The sequence below is a fragment of the Ipomoea nil genome, unplaced genomic scaffold, assembly GCF_001879475.1.
Source record: "Ipomoea nil cultivar Tokyo-kokei standard unplaced genomic scaffold, Asagao_1.1 scaffold0688, whole genome shotgun sequence".
Lineage (NCBI taxonomy): Eukaryota > Viridiplantae > Streptophyta > Magnoliopsida > Solanales > Convolvulaceae > Ipomoea > Ipomoea nil.
In genome coordinates, this window is record NW_017617116.1 from 2,337,550 (window position 1) to 2,364,229 (window position 26,680).

General features: G+C 32.8%; 2 protein-coding genes and 1 long non-coding RNA gene across 3 annotated transcripts; 2 read left to right on the plus strand and 1 right to left on the minus strand.

The window, feature by feature from the left end:
* Window positions 1-8,011: 8,011 nt before the first annotated feature.
* Window positions 8,012-13,633, minus strand: LOC109175877 (autophagy-related protein 16). The gene is made up of 4 exons (XM_019325247.1): window positions 13,422-13,633; window positions 11,504-11,685; window positions 9,620-9,815; window positions 8,012-9,337 (listed from the first exon to the last, which is right to left on the minus strand). Exons 1-4 carry the CDS (start codon window positions 13,542-13,544, stop codon window positions 8,315-8,317), a joined length of 1,524 nt encoding a protein of 507 aa, XP_019180792.1. The 5' UTR covers window positions 13,545-13,633; the 3' UTR covers window positions 8,012-8,314.
* Window positions 12,926-13,295, plus strand: LOC109175880. The gene is made up of 2 exons (XR_002053321.1): window positions 12,926-13,074; window positions 13,108-13,295. It is a non-coding gene; the product is annotated as an uncharacterized LOC109175880 (long non-coding RNA).
* An 8,702-nt stretch (window positions 13,634-22,335) lies between the features above and the next one.
* LOC109175876 (pentatricopeptide repeat-containing protein At3g23020) lies at window positions 22,336-25,549 on the plus strand. The gene has a single exon (XM_019325246.1). The coding sequence runs from the start codon at window positions 22,637-22,639 to the stop codon at window positions 25,235-25,237; it is 2,601 nt and encodes an 866-aa protein (XP_019180791.1). The 5' UTR covers window positions 22,336-22,636; the 3' UTR covers window positions 25,238-25,549.
* Window positions 25,550-26,680: the final 1,131 nt, after the last annotated feature.

Below are 26,680 nucleotides of genomic sequence, written 5' to 3' on the forward strand. Positions count from 1 at the left end.
TTCCAACACCAGGAGATACCGAGAAGTCCCGTTGACAGTCTTGAAAGAACTGGAGAGATAATCCATGTTTAAACCGGCGAGGAATTGAACTCGCAATCCTTGAGAGCTCGAACGGCGGTGGTGGTTAACGACTTGGAATTGCGGCGAAGGTACTTTTGGATCAATGTCAGAAACTTGCGCGCAGCGGATAAGGATTTGTAGACGGAGAATCGGCCATAGGCGTAGACATTGGAAGAAGAGTTGTTGTTGGGGAGAACAGTTAGGCAGTAAGATGGGTAGGGAGTGGACTTGCAAATGGTGGATGCCGAGACATTTCTCGACGGTGGCGGAGCATCTGCGACGGCGAAAATAACAACCGGGCAGAGAAAGGGGAAAAAATTAGCTTATTATATTCAAGGCTATGTGAAATTTCAATTATACCCCTGATTTAAACGGAGTTAAACTGATGATCTCACAGAAGGACCAAATCTGCTTAATGGTCAAATAATTGAAGGACCAATTGTGTTCAAATTAGGAACTAAGGATGACATTGCAGATTGGGGACTAATTGAGGGACCAAAAGTGCGATTTACCCTACTTATTATAAACAATGCTATGTGAAATTCCACTTTTAATTTACCTATGCTTTAAACGGTGTTAAACGGTCATATAGATAGAAGGACCAAATCTGCTTAATGGTCGAATAATTGAGGGACCAAATGTGTTCAAATTGGGAACTAAGGATGACATTGCAGAATGAGCACTAATTGAGGGACCAAAAGTGCCATTACCCCTTTGACAAATTTTTCATGGGTTAAATACACAATTTGGTCCAATAATAATAAATTTCATAGAAAAATGAGATATATATATATATATATACAACACTCAAAAGTCAAAACTATAATTAAATTACAAGTACTACATGCTTGCTCTCATTAAAATGTATTACGAGTAGGAATTAAAAGCATATATTGTAAAAACATTTCGATAAGGTATGAAATACTGTATTCTAAGTAGGAATTACTTGCTACAGTATATTTCAGGTAACAAAATCGCAAACTGCTCAACAAAACATGATGGGCTCTGATCTCAAGGCCAGACATGAAATTAATGGAAACTTTGGCATATATATATCATCGATCAATGGTCAGTGTCATGACCTTTGGACGGAGCCAAAGAGGATAGGGGGCAACTGTCTCTCACCCCACTCTCACCCCATATATAATTTTGTATGTATATATATATATATATATAGTACAAGTTTTAGTATTAGTATAAAACAAACTATTAAATGTTAATAAGAAATGAATTGAATTAGTTAACAGAACACATGTTTAGTAATAATAAAAGTTAAGTGTTTGAATTCTAGTATTAACATATATAGTTTTACAGTTTCTTATAATGTGTTTTCTATTCAAATTATTTTATCAAATAAATTGTGTTTCATAATTTGTTATGAATATTTTTATAAAGTTTCGATGTGTCTTATTTTTCGCTCATATCCAATAATATTTACAACTATATTTCTTAGGTAATTTTTTTTTTTAAAATTATCTCTTTTGCTTTAATGTTTCGTCTTTACTAAAAAAAATTCTGAATCTGTCTGTACTTCTTCACCCCCCTCAACTGAATTTATTTCTAGCTCCGTCCCTTGTCACGACTCATGAGAAAGGGAGCAGCTGACCAGATAAGACGTTGAAAGGTAGGTAGTTGATCTAGTAGGGATTCGAATCTGAGTAGAAACAAACAATTAAGTTCCAATGAAAACAATGTGGGAAGTGCTTGCAACTTCAGTAGGGTTCTTGGTCATATCTGCTCTTCTCACTTCTATGGAGGGTAATCAACCAATTTGTGGTCCATATGGAAAGATGATTGATATATGACATGCATGCAGCTTTCTGGGTTTTTTCTTTCTTTGTTTTTTTTTTTTAATCTCATTTTCATCTGTCATCTCCAGCATGGGATGATGGCCATATAATTGACCAAAATCTTGGTACTTTTTGGAGAAACTTGCTTACGAAAATGACAGTATATATGAGCTGAGAGGAAGCTAGAATGCCATAATTATTGAGAATGAAATGGGGACCAACGAACATTAGGTACTTTACAAGATGACAAAATACCCTAAACTAGAAACCCTACTTATCGTTTTTAAGTGGTGTAATGTACTACTACATACATTTATCAGTAGGTTTCTTGGTCATATCTGCTCTTCTGAGAAAGCAAAGCTTATGTGGAGAAGAGAGAAAAAAAAATATTTTCTTGTGTGCAAAGCATTTGTTTTTATCATAATTGTGGGATCCACCAAGAAAAACAGGTTTTCGCACCCTGATCGCGTAAAGTGCAACACAGCTCCCGGCTGGGCGCGTGCACTACACGTGCCCGCTGGGCGCGTTAATGAAGCTTTTCTCTTATTTATTTATTTATTTTGGTTTTCAGCTTTGTTTTGCTTCTTTTTTCTCTTCCTTCCCATCTGTGAGGGTTTTTATCAAGTTTATGTCAAAAATTTAAAATAAAATAAAAGAGCCCTCAACATGCCCAGTGGGCAGGTGTAATACACGACTACACGCGTCCACTAAGCACTGTTGGTGCGCTAGTAACTTTCTTTATTCATTTTATGGGGCGATCCACCTTTGAGACAAAAAATAATCACTCTTTCTGCAACATTTTTTTTCCTTCTCTTCCCCTTTTCTCTTTCTTCAACATCAGTCACTAACTCTGAAAAAAATCAAGTAAAATCTACAATTGGGGATGCCCTTAACAGAGAGACTATCCTAAGCTCCTAGCTATGATTAGGAATGCATATATGCAACTTAATTCCATTGTTATTCCCAGTTTAGATGAAGCTAAGCTAGCTAGCTAGCTGGAACTTAAAAAACCAAAACATTAAAGGCTTGTAGTAGTGGAAGAAAGACAAATGATTCTTTGTTGCAGCTATTAATTTCATTCAATTCTGCAGATAATTCAGTTGATAAAGAATCAATGCCCAAATCTTCGAAGTTCGATCATGTAACCACCCACTTAGAATGATAATAAATGTGTTATCACACTACATAGTAGTTGACGTTGATGCTACAGTCTAATTTGTTGAATATGGATGTTTAGAGGCTAGGATATATATATATATATATATATATATATATATATATATATATAAAAGCATGCATGCACGCACATGTTGGTGTTTGATCTATCTTACAATATAATAGCTAGTTTACTTTCTGGAAGCTTTTGCATCTGACTTGAGTTGGTCAGGTTACTAATTTAGTAATCACAAAGTTTCAAGTTTAATTATTAATGGGAGCAGTCTATTGACTTTCTCGGTTTGAGACGATCAATTATGACTTATAGATGGGCAACTTGAACTGATTTACGTTATTACGGTCCTTTGCAAGCTATGATCACAAAGTCAATTTTCTTCATAGATATGATGCATATTCGGATAACAACTGCAATCTTTCTTATAAATCAAAGTTTGTTTCAATATCAATATTTTAATAACTTAATCTTAACTTTCACAAAAATAACTTAATCTTAACATTAGCATTGAAATGTGATTAATTAGAGTGATCTTTAATCACACCGCTTAGCTTTTATATATATCTTCTTAATTGAAATTAATTTTTACAATTAGAAACATAATTAAATTACCCTATACTAATCGATTCAAAGATAATTAATCCAAACCACCTTCAGTTCTTGAGGCCCCCCTTATCATCAATTTTCATCGAATCCATGTTTAAGCAATTTTCCATGTTTAACCACAATTGTGAAAATCATGTATATAAACAATTAACCACATATATGGTGTGGTTTAGTGGGTCCCCCAAAAATTTTGTAGCATATATGTACATGCATGTGCAATGACACATATATGTGTATGTGTACTATTATATGACCCCCTTAATTATATACTGTTTGATAGTGAACTTTTCTAATAATTTTAAAAATCGTACAATTATTAAGGTGTATGTTTTTATTTGAAAAAGTCCAGGTCAATTAGAAATATAATTATTCTTGAAAAAGTTATAAAGTTATTCCAAATTAAGGATAACCTAATTATTTTTCTTAGTTGTTTACCTGTGATAATCGTATATTGAGTCTTTAAAATTTTTCTTTTTACTGTAGCATTTTTTTAACTACTAGAGTAATATTTTATAATTTGCATGGGGCTGGTCAATTATGACTAATATAAGTTTAAATTCCGAACTTAAATACTCCTCATCACTCTTGTCTAAAGACTGGTGGATGCATGAAGTAAATCCAGAGATGCACTTCAACTGGCCTATATGTTCCTAAATAATATTTGTATATTAATACTCACAGCAAAACTAAATTCATATCCTTTTTTTGGTAGGATTCAAACCCTTTCCCTATAGCTACTGACAGAGCTATTATGAGTTATGACACACACATGCATTATGCATATGCTTGTTATTCTTTTTCATAATTTTTAGTTAAAAAAAAAAAAATCATTCTTCATTCTTTTAAAAAAAAAAAAAAAAAAAAAAAAACTAGAGAAATGTTTACATAAACATTTTATTTATTTTCCATTCTCCAAACTTTTATTTTTCTAAAAAATAGAGAATTTATTATCTCGTTAATAAACATAATCAATGTTTCTTGCTCCAGGCCAGTGCCATCATACCAAACAAAGGAATTGAAATATGGGATAGTTTTGAAAATAATCACTTCTTTTTGTTCTATTTTTTTTCAACCACTTGATCGATATGACTAAAGTATTCCACCATTTTCATCATTTAATTTTTGTAGGAGACATATGAGTAAGAAATACCCCAAAAAAATTATAGAAAAAAGAGGGAAAAATAAAAATGGTGGAATATTGAGGGTCACCTTATTACATTTTTATGTTTTTCATTTCTCTATTTTCTTTTTTCATAGTTTTCTCGTTTTCTTTTTTCATCAGAAAAATAATAGAAAACAAAAAACAAAAAAAAAAACAAAAAAAAAGAAGAAAAAAACATGCATATTTATCAATATCTTTTTTTTTTTTTTTGAAAATGCATATTTATCAATATCTAATTTTCATATTATTTTTCAAATGAAAAGAAAATGCAAAGTTATTTGAAATTTAATTGTTTGTCTTCATTTTAACTTACAATATTATTAGTGATAAATAACGATACTATTGAGTAGTGCAGGCATGTATGCGCGATAGATTGAGTTGGTCATATTTAAATGTTATTTCTAATATTTAAAAATTCAAGTGTTATTTTTTTTAGTTTTAATTCGGATAATATGAATAATATTCATGGATGACAACGCGTAAAATAATATTAGGTATCTGACCTCCCATACCCTTATAGTATGACATGTTCAAATAATTGATAATTAAATTTGAAACAAGTTCGGGTAGTAGTAAAATCCTCATACACGATATTGTGTGCATGTGTGAGTAAATATATTAAACGGGTTCATGATGATGATTTTGAGTACTATTGGATAGTGCCAAACGGGTTAGGAATAGATACATATAATATTCATTCGTGTTCGAGTTGTTCTAAATGTATTCAGGTTCGGATTTAGAAATAGCTAATTAAGCAGATGAGTACATATCTATTGTCATCCCTAATAACACGAGTAGATCGAGTAATTAAAAAAATTAATATTATATATAGTCATAGTAGTATATATATATATATATATATATATATATATATATATATATATATATATATATATATAAATAATGATGGTGTTGTCGTAAGACTGTTAACAAATCGTACATAAACGATGATTGTTTGTGTTTGTTTGTTAAGATTTTTGGAATGTTTGTGTTCGTGTTGGTTAGTTAAGATGAATTGTTTACAATAGTTTTTGTTATTAGATGGTAACCCCTACCCTACAACTAACTATATTGGGAGTTGAGACGACACTCCACAATGAATTGAAGTGGCGGCCAAAATGGGTAGGGATGAATGCAACTTCAATTCAGTATTTGTGGAAGGGATTAATAATATATATATATATATATATATATATATATATATATATATATATATATATAGAGAGAGAGAGAGAGAGAGGGGTTGGACCAATGAATGTGCACTAATGGAAATTATGAAATTTCTGACCACCTGAAAGTGATCTTAAATCAAGTCGAAAGCCTTATTCCGACCACTGTTGGTATCCGGAAAAAACCTTTGTTGCTATTTCCGACCATTTTTTGCTTTTAACTTGATTTAAGATCACTTTCAGGTGGTCCAAAATTCCATAATTTCCAGTACGTAGTGGGTGAGTATATGTTAGTGGGTGGAGATTAGGAAAAGGAAAAGTTATAATCATAAAATGTAGAGTTTGTTGTCATTAAATTGAGGACCACTGTGGAGATGATGATGATGATTCTAGGACGGATGAATATTACAAAAATTGAATGGAATTATATTGATGCCATGATGGAGCAAGCACTAAGCTAAGGCTCCACTGTACAGGGAAATAAGGTTAAGTAGATTTCATGCATGGGCCACTACTCTGATAAGTTAATTTATGTGTGTGACAGTGTGAGTTGTTAAATATTTGTCATGTACTATATATACATACGAATCTCAAGCTATGAATAAATGACACTCGATTTTTATTGATTTGTCATGTGTACAAAGAGATTATAAATTGTGGCACGTCCAAAAAAGTAGAAGTGGTCGATGGAAGAAATACGGATATGAAAATGGAAAGTAGATGTGGTATGCACAGCGACACCTAATTATGAAAAGCAATCTACAGTGCATAATAAAAGAAAAAAAAAACGAGGAAAAATAAAACTTTGCAATGATCAAAGCATAGAATCATGGTGACATCACCAGTGTAGTAAGACAGAACTTATTACGCTATTAAAATTGCGTTAAAATTAAATTACATAAATGTAAAGAAAATAATGAGTGAATTACAATTTACAAATATGATAATATAGTAATATAACTCACTTTTAAAAAGTGTTATATTTTTGTCCATCACATTTCATTATGGAATATTTCAGTCAAAAATAACATGGATAAATTTAGCGTAAAACTAAAGAGATACAAATAATATACAAAGTATATGTCAAGGACTTTGTGATCTAGTGGCACCAGTTTGTGCTTCAGTAATTTGAGAAAGTAGCTATAAACAGAAACTGCATCGTAACAGAGTAAGTAGTGCTTAAAAGAAAAATATATACAAAGTGATAGCAAAATGCATATCACATATCCTCCTAGAGATCAAATAGCTAGCTAACTACCCTGGAGGATCAATATATATATATATATATATATATATATATATATATATATATAGAAAAACGCTTATATGTGGTCATGTCATTAGGTGTGGTCGTATTTGTGTCGTTGAATCAGTTTAATCTAAAGGTTGTAGTAATTCTGAGGATTTTCGCGCGTTTTAGTAAGTGGGGGTGTTATGGTAATTACAGTGACCATTTATAGCGGGCGGCCAACAGTGTTGACAACATACACCAATAGTGTAATAAAACACACCACAGTGGAACACACCAATGATGTATTCCTGTGTTATGGTAATTACAGTGGCCATTTATAGCGGTCGAGTTCCAGAATACACCAATAGTGTTGACAACATGCACCAATAGTGTAATAAAACACACAACAATGTGATTTTCCTTATTCCGGTGTTTTATGACAAGTTTACCCTTACAGTTCGCTGGGTAGAAGAATGTGCGCGAAAATACTGAAAAAATCTTGATTAATATGATTCATTAGATCTATCTAATCTAATGGTCTATAATTGACCATATAACCACACCTAACAAATGGCCACATGTGATCACTCCTCTATATATATATATATATATATATATATATATATATATATATATATATATATATATATATATATATATATATATAGTTACAAATCTAAACAAAGGAACATCCATAATGTTGTTATTGTGAGACTAGTTGGCTGGGAGTCCCACCCCATAATTGGCCCCTCGCACAGTTGCACTTCACACTTGTGGTTTATCAATGAAATGTTAAAAACAACCTTATTTACACATTTCTGCTATAAACAAACTTCCAATTAATTAAATCTGAAAACTTAGAAACAACCATATACATATACATTTTTGGGTCTCCAAGGATTAAGAAAAGTTGACAAACAAACTTATATACATCTTTTTGTGTGATATGAAATATATTTCCAACAATAATGAAAAGAACCATATACACATTTTTCAATTCATCTGCTGTCGAGATCATTGGTATGACACTGTCAAATCATCTTGGGGTGGATCTTTGATTTCAAGCAGCTTAAAAACCAATCACCCACTGTTGTCATAAGAAATGTACTGGAAACAGCTGCAAGCTCATGACCATATACATACAATCCCACTCTTATCGGCGGTCGCCAAAGGTTTGCCAAGACCACTCCAGGAACAACATAGAACCGGGGCTGTGTGTTCTTTCAAAGTGCTCACTATTTGACCGTTCAATATTGACCATATATGGACAGATCCATCAGCAGATCCAGCGGCTACATAACTGTCATCTGCACTGATGCATGATCGGCTCCAATTAGATGCGATCCGGTTACCGTTCGCTCTGAATGTGCCACAGATTTCGAGAGTGCGGATATCAAACAGATTATGCAAGTTGTCTCTCCCGCTTGTCAATATCACGTTTCCATTCCGGGACAAGGACATTGACGTCACAGCCTGTGAATGTGCAGCGACTTCGCTCAGAAGTTTTCCTGTTTGAAAATCCCAGAGTCGAAGATTCCCATCTACATGCCCAGAACAAATGGTCTGTCCATCCAGACTGAAACAAAGGCTGTTGCAGTTGCTGTGAAAAAGAATTGTATTGGCACAGTATCCTTTCATTAGATCCCAGACTTTTATAGTACGATCATAAGCTGCACTTGCAACATGCCGAGTTGAAAATTTGCCCACATCTACAGCACATACTTTATCTTTGTGGCCAGTGAGAGTATGCCGTATTCTACCAGTACCAACATCCCACACATACAAGTTGTTTGAGCTACTAGCTGCAATGATTGATCGGTTATCATGTGTTATAGAAAGATCAAGAACAGAGCCCAGACAACCATGAAGTGTGTTGCTTAATGACCCAGTGTTAGTATCCCACATTTTAATTGTATGGTCCTGCCCTCCACTAATCAATTTGCTGGAATTATACTCAAATATGGTAGAAGCACAGCCTCCTTCATGAGCCGTGATCCTTTGCTTGCAAGAAGAGGGGATAGTTGACTCCATGTAGTATTCTGCACCATCTTCACTTCGTCGGACAACACCATCTACTTGCTGACGAGCAAGTTGCTCTATACTACTGGCCTTGAGTTTATCCAGCATCTCTTCGTATAGGGAATTAGCCTAACATAAAAAAAATATAGAGATTTGATATTAAAGTGGAAACCATACGGTCATCAGGTCATGTTCATTAGGCACAAGCATCAAAGTGGAAACCATACAAAGAATGAAGAGAAAGACCAAGGACACAAAACTGATGTCGTATCCAACAGATACATTTCTACAACGATTTATTAAAATGAAAGATACATGTCTAGAATGGCATGATTGTATGAACCCAGAACTTTAAATTATTGAAAGCCAACGTAAAGTGCAGACAGAAAGAAGTTTCAACAATCAGAATACCTCATTAAGGCGTTCAGCATCCTGCATTTTCTGCAGCATCCAACGATCAATCAACATCTTATTTTCTGCTTCAGCTTTGTTAGCCTTCTCAGTCATTTCATCAAGATTAGCTTTAAGGTCCTGGTGCTCAATAATCATTAGTTCAAGAGCTTGAGTCTTTTCTTCAAGAAGTGCAGTTAGGCTAGAACATTCATCCCTGCAATTAACAAAAATTTCAAATGATTGACATGAAAGTTATTTGCAACTTAACCTACATCATCACTAAAGTTTGATATTAAAAAAAAAAAACAAAAAAAACAAAAAAAGAAGGGAAAAAGGCCAAATAAACCCCCAAACTATTTGGAAAAGTTCAATTGCACCCTCAAAGTAGAAAATACTTCATATAAAACCCAAACTTGGGAAAAAAAGAGCAATTAGCCCTTTATTCCTGTAAATTACCCGTTGTAGTAGGTTACCAATTAGTTGGCTGTTGGCATGGCCTTTTTTTTGGCTGATGTGTCATTTTTTTTGCTTAGTTGGTGATTTCCATTTATAATTTATATAATTATTTATGTATTTATTTATTTTCCTTTAATTACTGATTTAATAATAATAATAATAATGATAATAATAATAATAATAATAATAATAATAATAATATAACTAGGGTCTAGGGTGCCTCATATGCCACCGGCAACAATGGCTGCCCATGCTACATACAACTGATACAAGGGACTGAACAATCTGGACGATGAGGAATTCCTCATCCAGATCTGACGAAGATGAAGAAATTCCTCTGTCAGATCTTGAAGAGGAATTTCTTCATCTTCGTCAGGAAAGATTATGAAGAGGAAGAAGAATTCTTCTTCCTAGGATCTGACAAAGAAGAGTTTTTGGCCTGAAATAATGATGAGAAGCATTTTGGCCAGAAATAATTGTGAAAATTTCAAAGAACAAAGCAATAATAATGGGCAAAACTTCATCTCCAGCTGAAAATAATGGTGAATTGAAGCAGCTGATCAGATGCAGCTTCCCCTCTGTCCCCAGCAGCTGCTGATCGAAAGAAGAAAAGGCGGGTGACACTAGGTTTCCAATTTTTATGTTTATTCATTGAAGAAGAGAATAATAATAATATTATTATTATTAAGAAACCACCTCACAATAAGATTTATTTTTTCCAATTAAGCAAAAAAAAAAATGACATATCAGCAAAAAATGGCCAACTAAATGGTAACTTGCTACAACAGGTAATTTATAGGGGAAAAGAGCTAAATGCTCTCTTTTTTCAACATTGGAGTGTATAACTTTATTTGAAACGTATCTTAGTTCGAGGGTATAATTGAACTTTCTTAAATAGTTTGAGCCCTTATTTGGTCCTTTTCCCTAAACAATACTCCGTAATACTGAAGAGTGCAACTGCAGTCTATGAAAACCTTTAGCAAGGTGAAATCTGTTATTTTTCTTTGCATCAATGACTGGCAACTTCATTTTGTATTAAAATGCATTAGTTATACCCCCATTTCATTCTAAACATCCATTTTCCTTCAATGGAAATGTCAGTATTATTGCCCATTGTCCTAAACAAGCAAATTACTATTGCCCAAACTGTAATTCAGTCATTTATTCAATTTTTGAAACATTGAATTATATATTTTGAAATTAATTAAAGGGCATATGTGGATAGAGAAAATATTTTATCAACTTTCTTAATAGTCATGCAAAGCTGAATGGGACAGTATATTGAAAAGGAATTAGTGTTACACATGTTGTTAACTTGTTATAATGCATCTCAGCACCTTTTGCATCAGTAAATATAGATTGTTTGCTTCATTGAGCTCATTTTGATAGTTGAAAAATATAATTAATATTAATAATTAATAATAAAGCGGAGATCAAAGGAGAAACCTTGCTTGATTAAGCTCATTTTGCAGGTCAGTAATCATGGCTTCCTTTTCTTGAACTAGAGCTTTTAAAGCTCTGGACTCGGCCACTTCAACTACTAGCTGCTCTGACAACCGAGATTGAGCTTTATAACATTGTTGAAGCTCTGTTTCAAGATTTTCAGCTTTCTCTTTCCATTCTGAGCCCTGTTGTAGAAGTATAGAACAGATAAAGTCAATCATAATCCAATTAAACATTGACAACTAGGAAACAAATCCTTCAGTATTTTACTAATAACAAAAAATCAGCACATACATCTGATGAAGACCATGTTTCTCTAACATCAGAAACAAAATGTTTAGTACTATTCCTTATAATATAGTATGAAATTGTCAATCTAAAAACTCTAATTAAACAGCTTTGGCAAGTTCAAAGCAAAAGTTGCTGACTGAAAATGACACATAACAGAGAGCAGTGAACAGAAGGAGATAATGAATGATAAGTTAAAAGACTAAACCCAAGGAAAACACCCTAATAAATGGATTAGTCTCCTGCCCCAGCTTTCTCTTTACTATTTAATTTTGTAGTTTTAAATTTTAAAAAATGAAACAGCGGCTGGCATTGCATTATTCCATTGAAATACAGGTTGTGGAACCTTTTTTATCTTATAATAATACCTAATATGAGCAACATTAGTAAGAAGATAGTTTAAACAAGAATCAAGTTTATGCAAGTAAACCATAAATCAATAAAAATGGCTGACACTCACATTCTGTCATTTTGTAAAATCTGATTACGCAAACTGAGTCAACAAACCCCCCACACCTCCAGACTCCATAACTTTAATAAAAGACTAAATATAAAATCAAACTTCTAAAAGCTTATACAAACTATAGTTTATTGAATGTGTCCAATTTTTTTCTCTTTACGGAGAAGAGACAAAGCAGAACTAGTTTTTATGCTCCAGCTTTGAAATTTGACAAAAACAGGTTTTTGACACAAAACTTTCCACTTTGCCCACAGACAAGTCTCTTGTCTGCAAAACCTCCTCTCATACTCATTCTCTTCCTCTTACAATCAATAGAAGGTATGAAGATATCATCAGATTTAAGTTGTTCTCTCTCCTCTCACTGTCTCTCAGGCAAAACTGACCATGTTCTCTTACTAGTTCTCATTCCCTCGATGGAATAAGGACAAGCTTCTTACCCCAAGCAAACTCAAGGATAATTTCTTGAAGGAGAGTAATATTGAATACCAAGTAGTCCTACACATGCAAACACAGAACCAGCCAACAAGGTGAAAGTTGAAAAACAAGTAGGAGCAGAAAGCAGCCATGGTTCAGTTATGCAGCTAAGAACAGTGATTCAACACAAAAAATTTGGCTCAGGATGTTCAGCACATCTGAAGAAGCCACTTTGGCTTATGACATAGAGAGAGAATGTAAAAATCATAGAAATAATATCAACACCTATGAAGGTTAACTGGGGTCTGGGGTTTGATTCATATGTGCCACAAGCCTAACAATAAACTACCCAGAAGCTGGTGATGCAGCAATAGCACCATTCTTCATCATTTTATGCTATCCTCCAAAGATGGTCAATAATTTTTAATTTTTTTTTGGAAATAAGATGGTCAATAATTATTAGGTCAGTAAATATCTACAACTCTGTAAAGCTCTCCTCAACACACCCCTCCCTGAACATATTACTCACCCATCTCGGAACCATAACCACTATGATTGCTTAAGTTTAAGCCTCTCGAATATTTACTTTCATGGAATATTACAATTTCCCTAAATATTATAAAGCATTGCAACAAAAAAAAATGATTAAATTGAACTCAATTAAACAAACCACTTGAAAAATTCAGTAAACTATACAAATAAACTAAAATTATACACGAGAAATTGGAGACAGAATAAAATCAGAGAAAGGGAAGGAACTTGATGAATAATAGGGCGAGAAAGGGCGGTGAAAGCAGGAAGATGAGCGGCTTCTTCGAGTAAATGCCGCTTCCGAAGGGCCCTCAGCGCGTGGTTTATGGCTTCTACTGCAATTTCTTCCATTGAAATCTCTTCTCCCAAATTTCCAGAAATTTCCAACAATATATATCGCCAGAAGTCCACGGGCGATTTAAGTTTTAAGCCTTCTAGGGCTAAATTTTAGAACATTAGCACATCCCAAATTAGTCAAACTTTGTACTCAAAACAATTTTAACCTGTAATTTTAATGTAATTATATTTTGGATCGGTTTGTGTATTACCCACCATCTTAGAAATACAAATATACCTTTCTTCAAAAAATAAATCAAATACAAATATTTCTATGTTTATTAAATGAGGTCAACAAGTCAAAGCTCATTAAAATTTGATATGAGATAAAATTATTAAGTTACCTTTCCTTATCCTTAAAGGTTAAGGAATCACTTAGGGGATATTTGATTGGATGAAAAACATTTTCTATGGAAAATATTTGGAATAAGGTTCAAATTGGTCACTGAACGTAACATGAAAATGCAATTAGGCCACTGAACGAAGAAAAAAAGTGCAATTAGGCCACTGAACAGTGAACACTCCAAAAACGTGCAATTAGGCCACTGAACACTCCAAATATATGCAATTTCACCGGATAGCAGGTTACCATCACTTTTAGCAGATTACCTGCTTACGTGGCAGCTGAGGTGGCATTTTAAATAATTTTTAATAAATTTTAATAATAGATTTAAAAAAAAATTAATACACAAAATAAACCCCTGACATTTTTTTAAAAAAAAATTACATTTTTTAAAAATTTTAATTTTTGAATTATTATTACTACCACCACCACTACTACTACTTAAGAATGACAATTCAACTCGATTCTGATCAAAAACTCGATCCCAACAAGAACAGAGAAATTTTCCGAAGAACGAAATGAGAGTTGTACCCCAACCCTAATCCTAAACCCTTGATATATATATATATATATATATATATATATATATATATATATATATATATATATATATATATATATCTTAATTTATTTATTTATATAACTATATGTAATATACTATGGAGTAATATTTATATGTACTAATATTTAATTTGAACTTTGTTTTAGTTATTATGTATGGATATTTAGTATTTTGGTTAAGAACTTAAAGATTTAAACAATTTGAATCTTTTAAGTATTGTTTAATGTTTTTAAGCAATTTTTACTAATTGTATTTTAGATGATTGGATGTTACACTAATTGAATATTTAAATATATAAATTTGTAAATTAACTGTATAATTTAAATAAAATATTATTTTATAATGTACTATAAAATTTGAAAGTGTATAACAAATTAATAAAAAAGAAAACTAAGACGAGAAATTTCCGCCCTTGAAAAATTCATGCGGGGACGAATATTTGTTAAGTTATAAATTAAAAAGTATAACATTATTTGTATAATTCATTGTTTTTATAAGTTGTTTTAATTGTTTCAAATTGTATTCCATTACTGGATTTCAACCAGAAAGGAAAATAAAATAAAAAAATAAAAATAAAAATCTAAAAAAATTATATTACATAAAAATTTTATAAAAAAAAACCACAAAAAAAAAAAAAAGGATGGGTTCTAAGGTGATTCAAGCTGCATTGATTTTTTTTCTATGTGGCATATCTCGTAGCAACAGTACAGGGTGTTGAAGTTAACATTAAAACATCTGGTGCAAAAGGCGACGGGAAGTGCGATGATGCTCTGGCTTTTAAGAAAGCTTGGGGTGAGGTATGCAAAGCGGCGGCGCCGAGCACGCTGAAGGTTCCGGCCGTCAAGTATATGGTGGGTCAGATTGAGTTTCTAGGTCCTTGTAAGAGATGTGATGATGGACAATGTCAGCAACCCAATCTTGATCGATCAGCAATACTGCCCCTGGAATCAATGCAAGACCGGCGTCCCGTCGAAAATAAAGATCAGCGACGTTAGCTTCAAGGAGATAATGGGGACGTCGGCGACGAAGGTGGCGGTGAAATTACTGTGCAGCTCCGGAGTACCGTGCAACAAAGTAGTGCTGAGTTGGGTGAAGTTGGAATACAAAGGAACCAACAGCAGCGCCATATCGGAATGCGACAACGTGAAGCCAACACTCTCCGGCAAAAATTCCCCAGCAATTTGTGATGCCTGTATAAAAGCTTAGCTTAATCATTCTGTGTAATCCCGTTTCTAATTAGAATTAGACTTATTTGTAAATAAATAGCTTAGATCAGACCAAGGACCTTGTAGTCCAATGGTACCACGTTGTTCCTCTATGTGGGAGGTTTCATCTCTCATTTGATTCGGAGAAATAATAAATATTATTAATTTATTTATATTCTACTAATAAAGATTAATAACTATTTCAAAAATTTATGGCGTTAACATGTTGCATAATATTTTTTGAATTTTTAAAACGTTTGCATTTATTATGTTGATTGAACTACACTATTCGAATTCACAATCGAATCAACTACTTTTTTTTTTTTTTTTCTCTCTCTTAATATATTACCATACTTTCTCTTAATTTTTATGTTATTTATTCATTTGTTATTTTATTTTAATGAACAATTTTAATAATATCTGCAAAGTCAATATAATAATATTGTGAAGCAATGGTCGAACCCAAAAGGAATTAAAACAACGCAGAGATATTGAACTTAAATAATTGAATGAAATGTTTTGGGGAAACCATTAAAAAATGGTAGACGAAACAAAAATTAATGGTAAGTGAATTTAAATAAACGTTTTGAAAGGTCAAAATGTGACATGAACAATTCGGGGTAGTTCATAATGCGGGATGACACCCTAACCAAATATTTTTTGAAAATAAAAAGAAAGTTTCATTAAACTGGAACGAGGAATTCAATAATACAACTATAAGAGGTTGAGAACCAAGTCCTCGTACTAGATTGAGCACACATGAGATATACAATTCATCAAGTATAACTTAACTATTAATTTAAACTTTTAGTTGAGATGCAACACATATTTTATCATAACAAATTAAACCCTATGTGGTCATGGGTTTAATACCCGAGGTAAAGAGAGATACGGCACCATTTGAGATTCAGCCACCTCAATGTTTCCATACATGGCAGCAACACCGCAGTGCCGCTGCCGGTGCGAGTTTCGAGGCGAATCACGCTTCATCCGGCAACATTGCTACAAGTTTTTTCTGCAAATGATGCACAACATGAAACACAATTTGTGAATAATAGTTGAGAGGAGTTTGGATTGTATTGCATTGTTGGCTCAACAACTTTTGAGCTTCCTCCCAATTTGTGTGACGTTTTGTACAGTAACAAGTATTTGCTGAAATCTGCGATATAATGCTTTGCATCGCCTGTGTGCCTTGAGGAAGGCTGCTGTAACTGGAAGAAGAGGAAGAAGAAAGAAGAAAGAAGAATCCATTAAGTAATTTAGTTTCTATCTGCAAATTTTTCCCATCTTTAGCTCTGAAGAATATATGCAGTGTAATGGTTGGGAAACATTCCATCTATCTGCCTATTTATATATACATACATCCATTCCATTCAATACCACTTTGGCACTTTCCCCCTTTACAGGCTTTACTTATTTAGTTAAATTAAACCTGGGCGTTTGGTTGGAAGGGGAAATTATGTGGGAAAGGGATAATTCTATAAGGGGTCGTTTGGTTCACGGAATGTCAGATTACCTTAGGGAATGTTAGATTACTCGGAATGTGAGATTACTGGGAATGTGAGATTCCTGTGTTTGGTTAAAATTGGGGTATGTAATATAATTATGTTTGGTTTAGGGTTCACACACTATAATATCCTTAACATATTTTCATATATTTTAATAAATTTAAAAATTAAAAATAAATAAATAAAATAACGGTATCATATATAATTACATGATTTTAAAATATTAACTAAAATATTGAACTTGAAAAACAAAATTATTTTATATGCTAACCTAACATAATAAAAATAAAAATATATAATTACAAAAATAATTATATATATATATATATATATGTGTGTGTGTGTGTGTGTGTGTGTGTGTGTGTATGTGTGTGTGTGTGTGTGAGAGATAAACTAACATAACCAAGGTTATCTTACATAACCTTAGAAATTGAAGGGAATCACATTCCCTTCAAAATCCTATGTGGAGGGAATGTGACATTCTTGGGGAATGTTAGATTCCCTGAGTTAATGTGAACCAAACATAGGAATGTGAGCTTTGGAATGTCACATTCCCTTGGTTATGTTATATAACCTGAACCAAACGCCCCCTAAGAGTTGAATTATTGGGAATAAAGTGGAAATTTAAATTTCAGTGTTTGGTTGACAGGAATAAAATTACTGAGAATTTCAATTCCAATGTTTGGTATACATGGGAATTGAAAGGGAATAAGTAGTATAAAGTCAAAAATGTCCATTATTGTTGTTAGACATTAATTTTAGGTTAAAAAAGGAATGAGTAATTTTGACTCCTCACTATCTTTTTTTTTTCCAGGAATTAAAATCCCAAAAGGGACATGTGATTTTAATTCCATGAAAATGGGAGAATTGCAATTCCATGGAATTGCAATTTCCTCCAACCAAACTACGGAATTTAATGGCCTTTGAAATTAGATGAGAATTAAGTGGGAAGGGAATTTAAAATCCCTCCAACCAAACGCCCTGTAAGCAAAGAATCAGAATCTGCAATTCAAAATTTCAAATACCACTTTCCCCCCTTTATAGGCTTTACTTATTTTAGTTATTTACTTAAATTAAATCTTAAGCAAAGAATCAGATTCAAAATTCAAAATTTCAAATACCACTTTCCCCCTTTCAAGAGTTTGGGAAGTTGAATGTATTTTCAAGAGTTCTTCTGGTTGGGGGAGTGGGGGTGAATTTAATTGTCCTGTTTAATAGCCATTGAAATATGAATTTAATTAATAATCTATACTCAACTTAGGCGGGGAATACCCTGGCAAAGAGGGCATTGGTAAAGTGAGGTGGAATTTCTAATACCCATATATATATATATATATATATATATATATATATATATATATATATTTAATTTTTTTTTATGCTGAGTAGGATTGTAATTTGTAAATCTGCATGTGATGATATTCTTTACGGAAATGTCATATGCAAAATGATTATATTATCTATCCAAATTTCCTTCAAAAAATGATGATATTCTCTATCCAAATTTCTTACAAAAAATGATGATATTTCTTACGAAAATGTCATATGCAAAATGATTATATTCCCTATCCAAATTTCCTTCAAAAAAGGATGATATTCCCTATTAAAATTTATTACAAAAAATCATGATATTCCATATAAAGGTGATTATATATATATATATATATATATATATATATATATATATATATATATATATATATATATATATATATCTTGTTACAAAAAATCATGATATTCCATCTACTACTCATTTTACTAAATCTCATTACTCTTTCTTCTCCTCCTAATCTCATTACTCTTTCATCTACATTCTTTCATATACTATGGATGAGTGGAACTCAATGGGTGACTAATTCATTTTATTCTGAATTTTATACCAAAAATTATGAAAATCCTCCCTTCTCCGACTCATCTTCTTCATCCCAAGATCCAAATAATCATTTTTATGAGCAAAATATCATTGAGTGATTCATGAATGATACTTTATCAAACCTAATAAACGTACGGCAAAAAGCTATAAAAAATGAGGCTATTATAGAAAACAATTTTTTTTTTTTTTTTTTTTTTTTTTTAGAAAAACAACAAGTAAAAAAATTATTAAAAAAGAAGAAGAAAGACACGCGGCAGCTTTAGAAGCATCAACATGCCAAACATGTTAAATTAGGACATAATTGAATATTGTTACTAAGGAGGTTTGAATGGAGCTTTAAAAAAACTTAACATTTAATTAAATTAGGACATAATTGAATATTTTTACTGAGGAGGTTTGAATGGAGCTTTAAAAAAACTTAACATTTAATTACATTATCAATTTGATTTAGGAGACTAATTTGACCATTTAAAAAAATTAAAAAATCATGACTATTAATGGTGATGCAAAGAGTAATGTATTAGTTAATAACATAAGTTAGTATTTTAATAGTCATGATTTTATAATTTTACCGTCAATATTAGTGATTCACACACAAAAAAGCAGGGCCGTTTCAATAAAAATTGGGGCCTTGTGCAATATCTTAATTTGGACCTTTTTTTATAAGTAATTTCTATATATAAATAATAGTTACGGTGTTCAAAAAGTTGTATCAACATATAAACATTGCATAAAAAATACATCTAAATTTTTATTTAAAAAGTGATAGGCGTCGTGCACATTTAGACGTAAAATCATCCACCAAACTTTTGATACCAACTTCTTACAAAAGCTCATTTTCAATGGAGATTAAAGCTAATCTGTTGAGTCTCTCTGTTAGGACCATCTTTCGCAAGAATATCTATTAATTTAGAATCAAGAGCATCCCAATTTCTTGGATCATATCTAAATAAAAACATAATAAGTGTGGATGAAGGTTATACCTTCATTTATGTCCATTTTTTCTGTTAAGTTTTATGATACATTATGCTATAAATGTTGTACTATACAATATTTTGAACAAACATATCCCTACCGGTATAATGTCCGTTATCGTTTTCACTATTGCTACCATGCACATGCATCTACCATATATTTTCTTATTTTCAATAATAATAATAATAATAATAATAATAATAATAATAATAATAATAATAATAATAATAATAATAATATAATAATAATAATAATAATAGTAATAATAATAATAATAATAATAATAATAATATACACATTATATATTGGGGTTATATATTAGTTATTTTTTAAAATATAAATATTAAATTTATAGAAATGTTTTACATTATTATTATTATTGTTATTATTATTATATTATTATTATTATTATTATTATTATTATTATTATTTACAATACTTTAAATATCTAAAATCTAAATAAATTTTAAATTTTAATATAAAATATTAATATTGGGCACCTATTTTTTGCGCATCCCGCATAAGAAATACTAGTATATATGTCAAATAAAAGCGAATCACTTTTTATCTTTGCAACAAACATCATCTAAACAAATATCATCATTCATATTATTTTCATAATTTCATTGTCACTGTGATTCCTATCATCATTGTGCACACTATCATTCAAATTTTTTCCAATCTCACAATCTTCTTGATCTTCATATCATTGTGCACACTATCATTCAAATTTTTTCCAATCTCACAATCTTCTTGATCTTCTATATGAAGATTAGCATCTAACAATTTTTCTTTGGCATCATCTTTTTGCTCATCTATTTGAGTTTTTTTTTTTTTGTAATAAATTTTTCAAGAGCTCCCTTTTGAGATTGAGTTAGTTGTTCAATTATTCTTTTCTTTTTACGCTTATCAGACCAATGAATATTTTTTAGAAGACATAATTATAAAATCCTATAGAAAAAAGAATTTATTTAGAAACTCTATAAATAAATAAATAATTAATTAATCAATAAACAAAATCTTAAATATATTATTCCGAATTCAGAATTATTAAGTCATGTCAATAAAACAATAAACAAAAATTGTGAAAAATAGATAATTTTAATTACCTGTTAAGGGAGTTGAAGAACTTGAAAGTTTGTGTGATCAAGAAATTTCTTGAAGAATCAGTTGAGCTGCATTCTGTGATCTGCCCAATTTATTAGGGTACTGGTACATAGTTTTTAGGGTTTCGAATTGCCAAATTGCGGAATTGGAAATGTCTTTAATTCCTTATACCCTGAACATGCTATTGCCTAATTGGGATTTGACAATTTGTTAATTGTGATTTCAGATTAAGAAATTTAATTGACGAATTGCAGTTTTGGTAATGTCCTTATAGTCTGACTTAATTGTCCTTATATATATAGATACTTTTTTTTTTAAGGTTTTTAAAGCAATTTGGGCGCAATTTTTCTTTTTATAAAATAAATATTATTATTACTATATATACATATAGTTTAATTTTTAAAATATGGGGCTCCCAAAAATTGGGGGGCCCTGTGCGGTCACTCATGTTAGACATGCTCAGAACCGGCCCTGCAAAAAAGATATATGAATTTTCAATGTTAGAGATTGATACACACTTTTAATATAGTTTTAATTTTTCACTCTTTTAACGATTCATATATAAAAATGATGGTAGTGATTTACAATTAGAAAAAGAATCAAGACGGAATGATTAAATTTAGTAACTTTTAAAAACAAAAACTAAAATTAGTAATGAATAAATAAAATAGTTAAAAGTACTAAATGTCTAAATCTCGAATTAACTCAATATAAAATGAAAAGAAAGCAAAATTAGGCTTCACTTCAACTGCCCCGTAAACTCTTACCCAAAAAGGCTGAATCCCCAACCCTAAGGACTCTCCACTTTAAACATAATTCCCACACTGTGGCCACCAAGATTCGAACCTTAGGCCCTGTTTGGTAAAAACTTGGCCTATAGGCCAATTTTGGCCTATTTGACCACTATTAATTGTTTGATTTAATTAAAATATCAATATAAATGTTTGGTTAATTAGCTTTTTGCAACTCCAGAAGGCTAAAATTCAAAAAGCTACCCCAAACAACTTTTTCAATTAACTTTTTGAAAAAAGAAATTATACCAAACAGCTATCAGCTAACAGCTAATTTATCAAACATTTTTCCACAATCAGCTAATGTATTATCAACTATTTATACCCTCAAATTAACACAATCAGCTATCAGCTAATAACCATTTTACCAAACAGGACCTAGTCTTTTACCCCAAATACTGCCCAGTAAACCATTAAGCTAAGCGGTTAAATGCTCCGTAAACTCGCTTCAGCTTACGGCTGCTTTGCGCCTTTGCCTACACCTCTCAGTCTCTCACTCGACTTTTCAATTGTGAGCTAAGAAAGCCATGGCGGCACTGTCAATGGGAGTCCAACTAACGTAGTAACGTATCAGCAAGCGCCTCGAGTATAGTCCCGCAGATTATCTATTTTTTCTCTTGTTTTCTGCTTCTCTCTTTCTGAGCGTTTTCATTGCCATTTTCCCTTCCTCTGAGCTCCCAATACTGCGTTCCATACACCGGCGTGAAAAGGCTAAGACGACGGATATAAGCAAGCAGTTGAAAATGTTTGCGAAATTTCAACATTTTGATACCAACTGTTTCTACGTACGGAGTTCTACCAAAATCACTCCAAGAATTGGAATTTCTGTAAAACCTGCAAGGAAGGACCACCACCAAAGGAAAATTCAACTCAATCCTGATGGAAGATCAGTAGAAAGCAAGAATGTTGGGGTTAAATTGGGGCCGAATGTTGGTCTTGGTGATGTTAGGAAAAATTTGCAAAACCAGAAGTCAACTTCCCTTGATGAGAGAAATGGTGTTTTGAAGTCCCAGACTGGCTTGTTTACAAAACGAGATGGTAGGGTAGAAGGTAAGAAGAAAAGTGGGGGCGAAACAAGGCGAGGAAATTTGCATGAAAAAGTGCAGACCAAGTGTTCGACGAAATGGGGGAGATACGGAGGGTGTATTCCGGCAATTTTAGAGGCTTTAGAAAGCTGTGATGATTTGGACGAGGCTTTGAAGCCTTGGGAAATGACTTTGACCAATAAAGAGAGGAGTATAATATTAAAGGAACAGCTGGGTTGGGAAAGGGCCTCTGAGATTTTCAATTGGTTCAAGAAGAAGGGATGCTATGAGGTGAATGTGATTCATTACAACATTATGCTGAGGACTCTTGGGAGAGCGCATAGGTGGAGTGAAGTGGAGAAGTTGTGTGATGAAATGAGGGGGAGGAGTATTAAACCTGTAAATTCAACATATGGAACTTTGATTGATGTGTATAGCAAAGGTGGTCGCAGGGAGGAAGCAATGAAGTGGTTGGATTTGATGAACCAAAGAGGGATGGAACCTGATGAGGTCACCATGGGAACTGTAGTTCAAATGTATAAAAAGGCTGGGGAGTTTAAGAAAGCAGAAGAGTTTTTCAAGAAATGGTCCTTGAACATGCAACAGGTGGAACAGCCTGTAAATGGAAAACCTAGAAGAAATATTAGTTCAGCTGTTTCCAGTATTTGCTTAAGCTCTTATACGTATAATAACTTGATAGATACATATGGGAAGGCTGGACAAGTAAAAGAGGCTAGTGAGACTTTTGAAAGGATGGTTAAGGAAGGGATTGCACCAACAACAGTGACTTTCAATACAATGATTCACCTGTATGGTAATAATGGTCAACTGGAAGAAGTTGGTTCCCTGATGCGGAAAATGGAGGAGCTTAAATGCTGTCCTGATACACGGACGTACAATATTCTCATTTTTCTCCATGCTAAGCATGATAACATAGAAATGGCAGCCAACTACTTTAAACTGATGAAGAGTGCTTCTCTAGAACCAGACACTGTAAGCTATCGCACTCTCTTGTATGCCTTTTCAATAAGGCAAATGGTTTGTGAAGCAGACATGCTGATTCTAGAGATGGATGAGAGAGGATTGGAGATTGATGAATTTACTCAATCTGCTTTAACTAGGATGTATCTAGTAGCTGGTATGTTGGAAAGGGCATGGTCGTGGTTCTGGAGGTTTCATCTTGGGGGGGAAATGACTTCTGAGTGTTACTCTGCCAACATTGATGCTTTTGGTGAGCATGGCCATATCTTAGAGGGGGAGAAAGTTTTTAATTGCTGTCAGGAGGTAAAACGGCTTACTGTCCTCGAGTTCAATGTAATGATCAAGGCTTATGGGATCAGCAAGAAATATGATGAGGCTTGCTTCTTATTTGATAGTATGCAGAATCATGATATATCTCCAGACAGATGTAGCTACAGCTCTCTCATTCAGATGCTAGCTGGCGCTGATCTCCCAGTAAAAGCAAAATCTTATGTAAGCAAAATGCAGGAGGCAGGATTGGTGGATGATTGTGTCCCTTATTCTGTTGTCATATCCAGCTTCATAAAACTAGGTCAGTTGGAAATGGCAGTTAGCTTATATAAAGAGATGATTAGGTTTGGTATCCAACCTGATGTTGTTGTTTATGCTGTACTGATAAATGCCTTTGCTGACATCGGAAGTGTTAAAGATGTTAATTGCTACTTTGATGATATGAGAAAGGCTGGCTTGCAGATGAATACTGTTATATGCAATTCTTTGATAAAGATATATAGTAAAGTTGGATACTTGAAAGAAGCCGAAGAAATATACGAAACACTTCTGTCTTTCGAGGATGGTCCTGATATATACTCTTCGAACTGTATGATCGATTTGTATAGTTTGCGATCTATGGTTGGACAAGCAGAAGAGGTTTTTGAGCACTTGAGGAGAAAAGGAATTGCAAATGAGTTTTCTTATGCTATGATGTTGTGCATGTACAAAAGGAATGGAAGGTTTAATGAGGCCATTCGAATTGCAAAAGCAATGAGAGACCAAGGACTTTTGACTGATTTGTTGAGTTACAACAATGTGCTTGGACTATATGCAGTTGTAGGAAGGTTCAAGGACGCAATGGCAACTTTTAAGGAAATGTTGACGTCTTCCACCCAGCCTGATGATTTTACATTCAAATCGCTTGGAATTATTCTTGTTAAATGTGGGGTTCCAAAGGAGACTGTTGGGAAATTAAAAATGATGAGGAAAAAGGATCCTCAGAAGGGTCTGCTTGCATGGACTTCAATTCTTTCGTCTGTGACTGGCTTGTATGATACTGATAATGCTGCATGTATGGAGTTATAAGTTATAACAAAGCTGATTGTATTGGTATTGCAGATGATGTAGTTTAGAGACAAATAGGCTCTGAAGGTGTCATTTGGAATAGTATTTGTAGAAGCTGGTATTGGGGTACATGCTAAACAATTTATCAACTGAAGCAGACGCCTTCTTAGTGTGATGAAGTGGCTTAAGCCTTGTATAGATGCAACTTGGAACTTCTATGAAGCTATTGTAAAATTTCAAATTAGAAATACAAGTGGTTTATATTCAAAAGCTAGAAAATACAAATTCTCAATCTTTAAATGTTTTATATGTACATTTTTCTGCTTTGTACCAGTACCATATTCTTGTCTGTGCATCTATAAATTTCAGAGTTTGTTGAGGATAGGTTTGAAGGGATTCTATGGAACTATCATGAATCTTGCCCAGTGCAACAAATTTCGTTCAGACAAATGATTTCTCAACAGAAGAGAGGGCATGTCCTGGTGTCAGAGGTGCTCTTACTGATGCAGTAGTATTAGAGACTTTCTGCACACAGTTTGCGGTAACTAAACAAGTGCATATTTATTGTTGCCCAAAAAAAGTGCATATTATGTTATTATGTGAATGCTAATACAGTTTAAGATGTGTCACACTTTAGCCCTTGAAAGTTGAAACTCAGATTTTTCTTGCCATCCTTGCACTAAATGGTACAGCATTTCTGGTAGTGTTCCGTATCTTCTTTTTTCATGTTCACCCGTCAATACAAATGAATATCTTGTACACAATTTTCTACTTAAAGACTGTAGCAGTCCAACAGATTGTTCCTGAAATAAGGTATAGGAAACAATCGGAGTTACATGGAGTTGGATGGAAGTTTCAAAACCCTGGTGCTCTGAGAAGGTCTTTTACAGCTTCTTTTATAGTTATGAGTTATGGTATTTCTTCCTAATTGCGTCCTACAGGGATTTTATTCTCATCAACTAATTTCCTTTTATGGTGGCAATTGCTGATATATACATTCCAATGTACTGATATATCATGCTTTCTGTTTATACTATTTATCAGTTGGTGATAGTCCTTTTGAAGGGAGTTTATATTTTTCAAAGGAAAAGCACTTTTACACCAAAAACGGAAATATGGAATGTTTTTTTGTATTTGTTTGCCTAAAAAAAAGTTGTGCAGTAATTCCTAGAGCATGCATTTGGTGCAGTGGACGCTTTATATTAGGAAACTGGTGGCATGCAAAAAGTTCGTAACTGATGCTTGAAATGAATTATAATCTGCTAGGCACTATTCTTTTCTCCTTCATTGAAATCCTCTGCTCCTGTATATTTTCTACTTGGAATTTGTCAGCTGTACCTTGCTGGTGTGAATGACGTCAAATGATATTGTGTTTCTTTTGGCGGCATGCTATAAAGTCTTTTCCCTTCTTCTATGCGTGTGCTTTTCATTGTGGCTGGATATGATTTGCAGATCTGGGATTCA

Excerpts from the sequence above, each read along its gene's own strand:
- LOC109175877 (XM_019325247.1), bottom strand. The coding sequence starts at position 13,544 with ATGGAAGAAATTGCAGTAGAAGCCATAAACCACGCGCTGAGGGCCCTT. Across the intron at positions 11,686-13,421 it reads CTCGCCCTATTATTCATCAA|GGCTCAGAATGGAAAGAGAA; the intron begins GTTCCTTCCCTT and ends CTTCTACAACAG. Across the intron at positions 9,816-11,503 it reads AATGAGCTTAATCAAGCAAG|GGATGAATGTTCTAGCCTAA; the intron begins GTTTCTCCTTTG and ends TGTTAATTGCAG.
- LOC109175876 (XM_019325246.1), top strand. The coding sequence starts at position 22,637 with ATGTTTGCGAAATTTCAACATTTTGATACCAACTGTTTCTACGTACGG.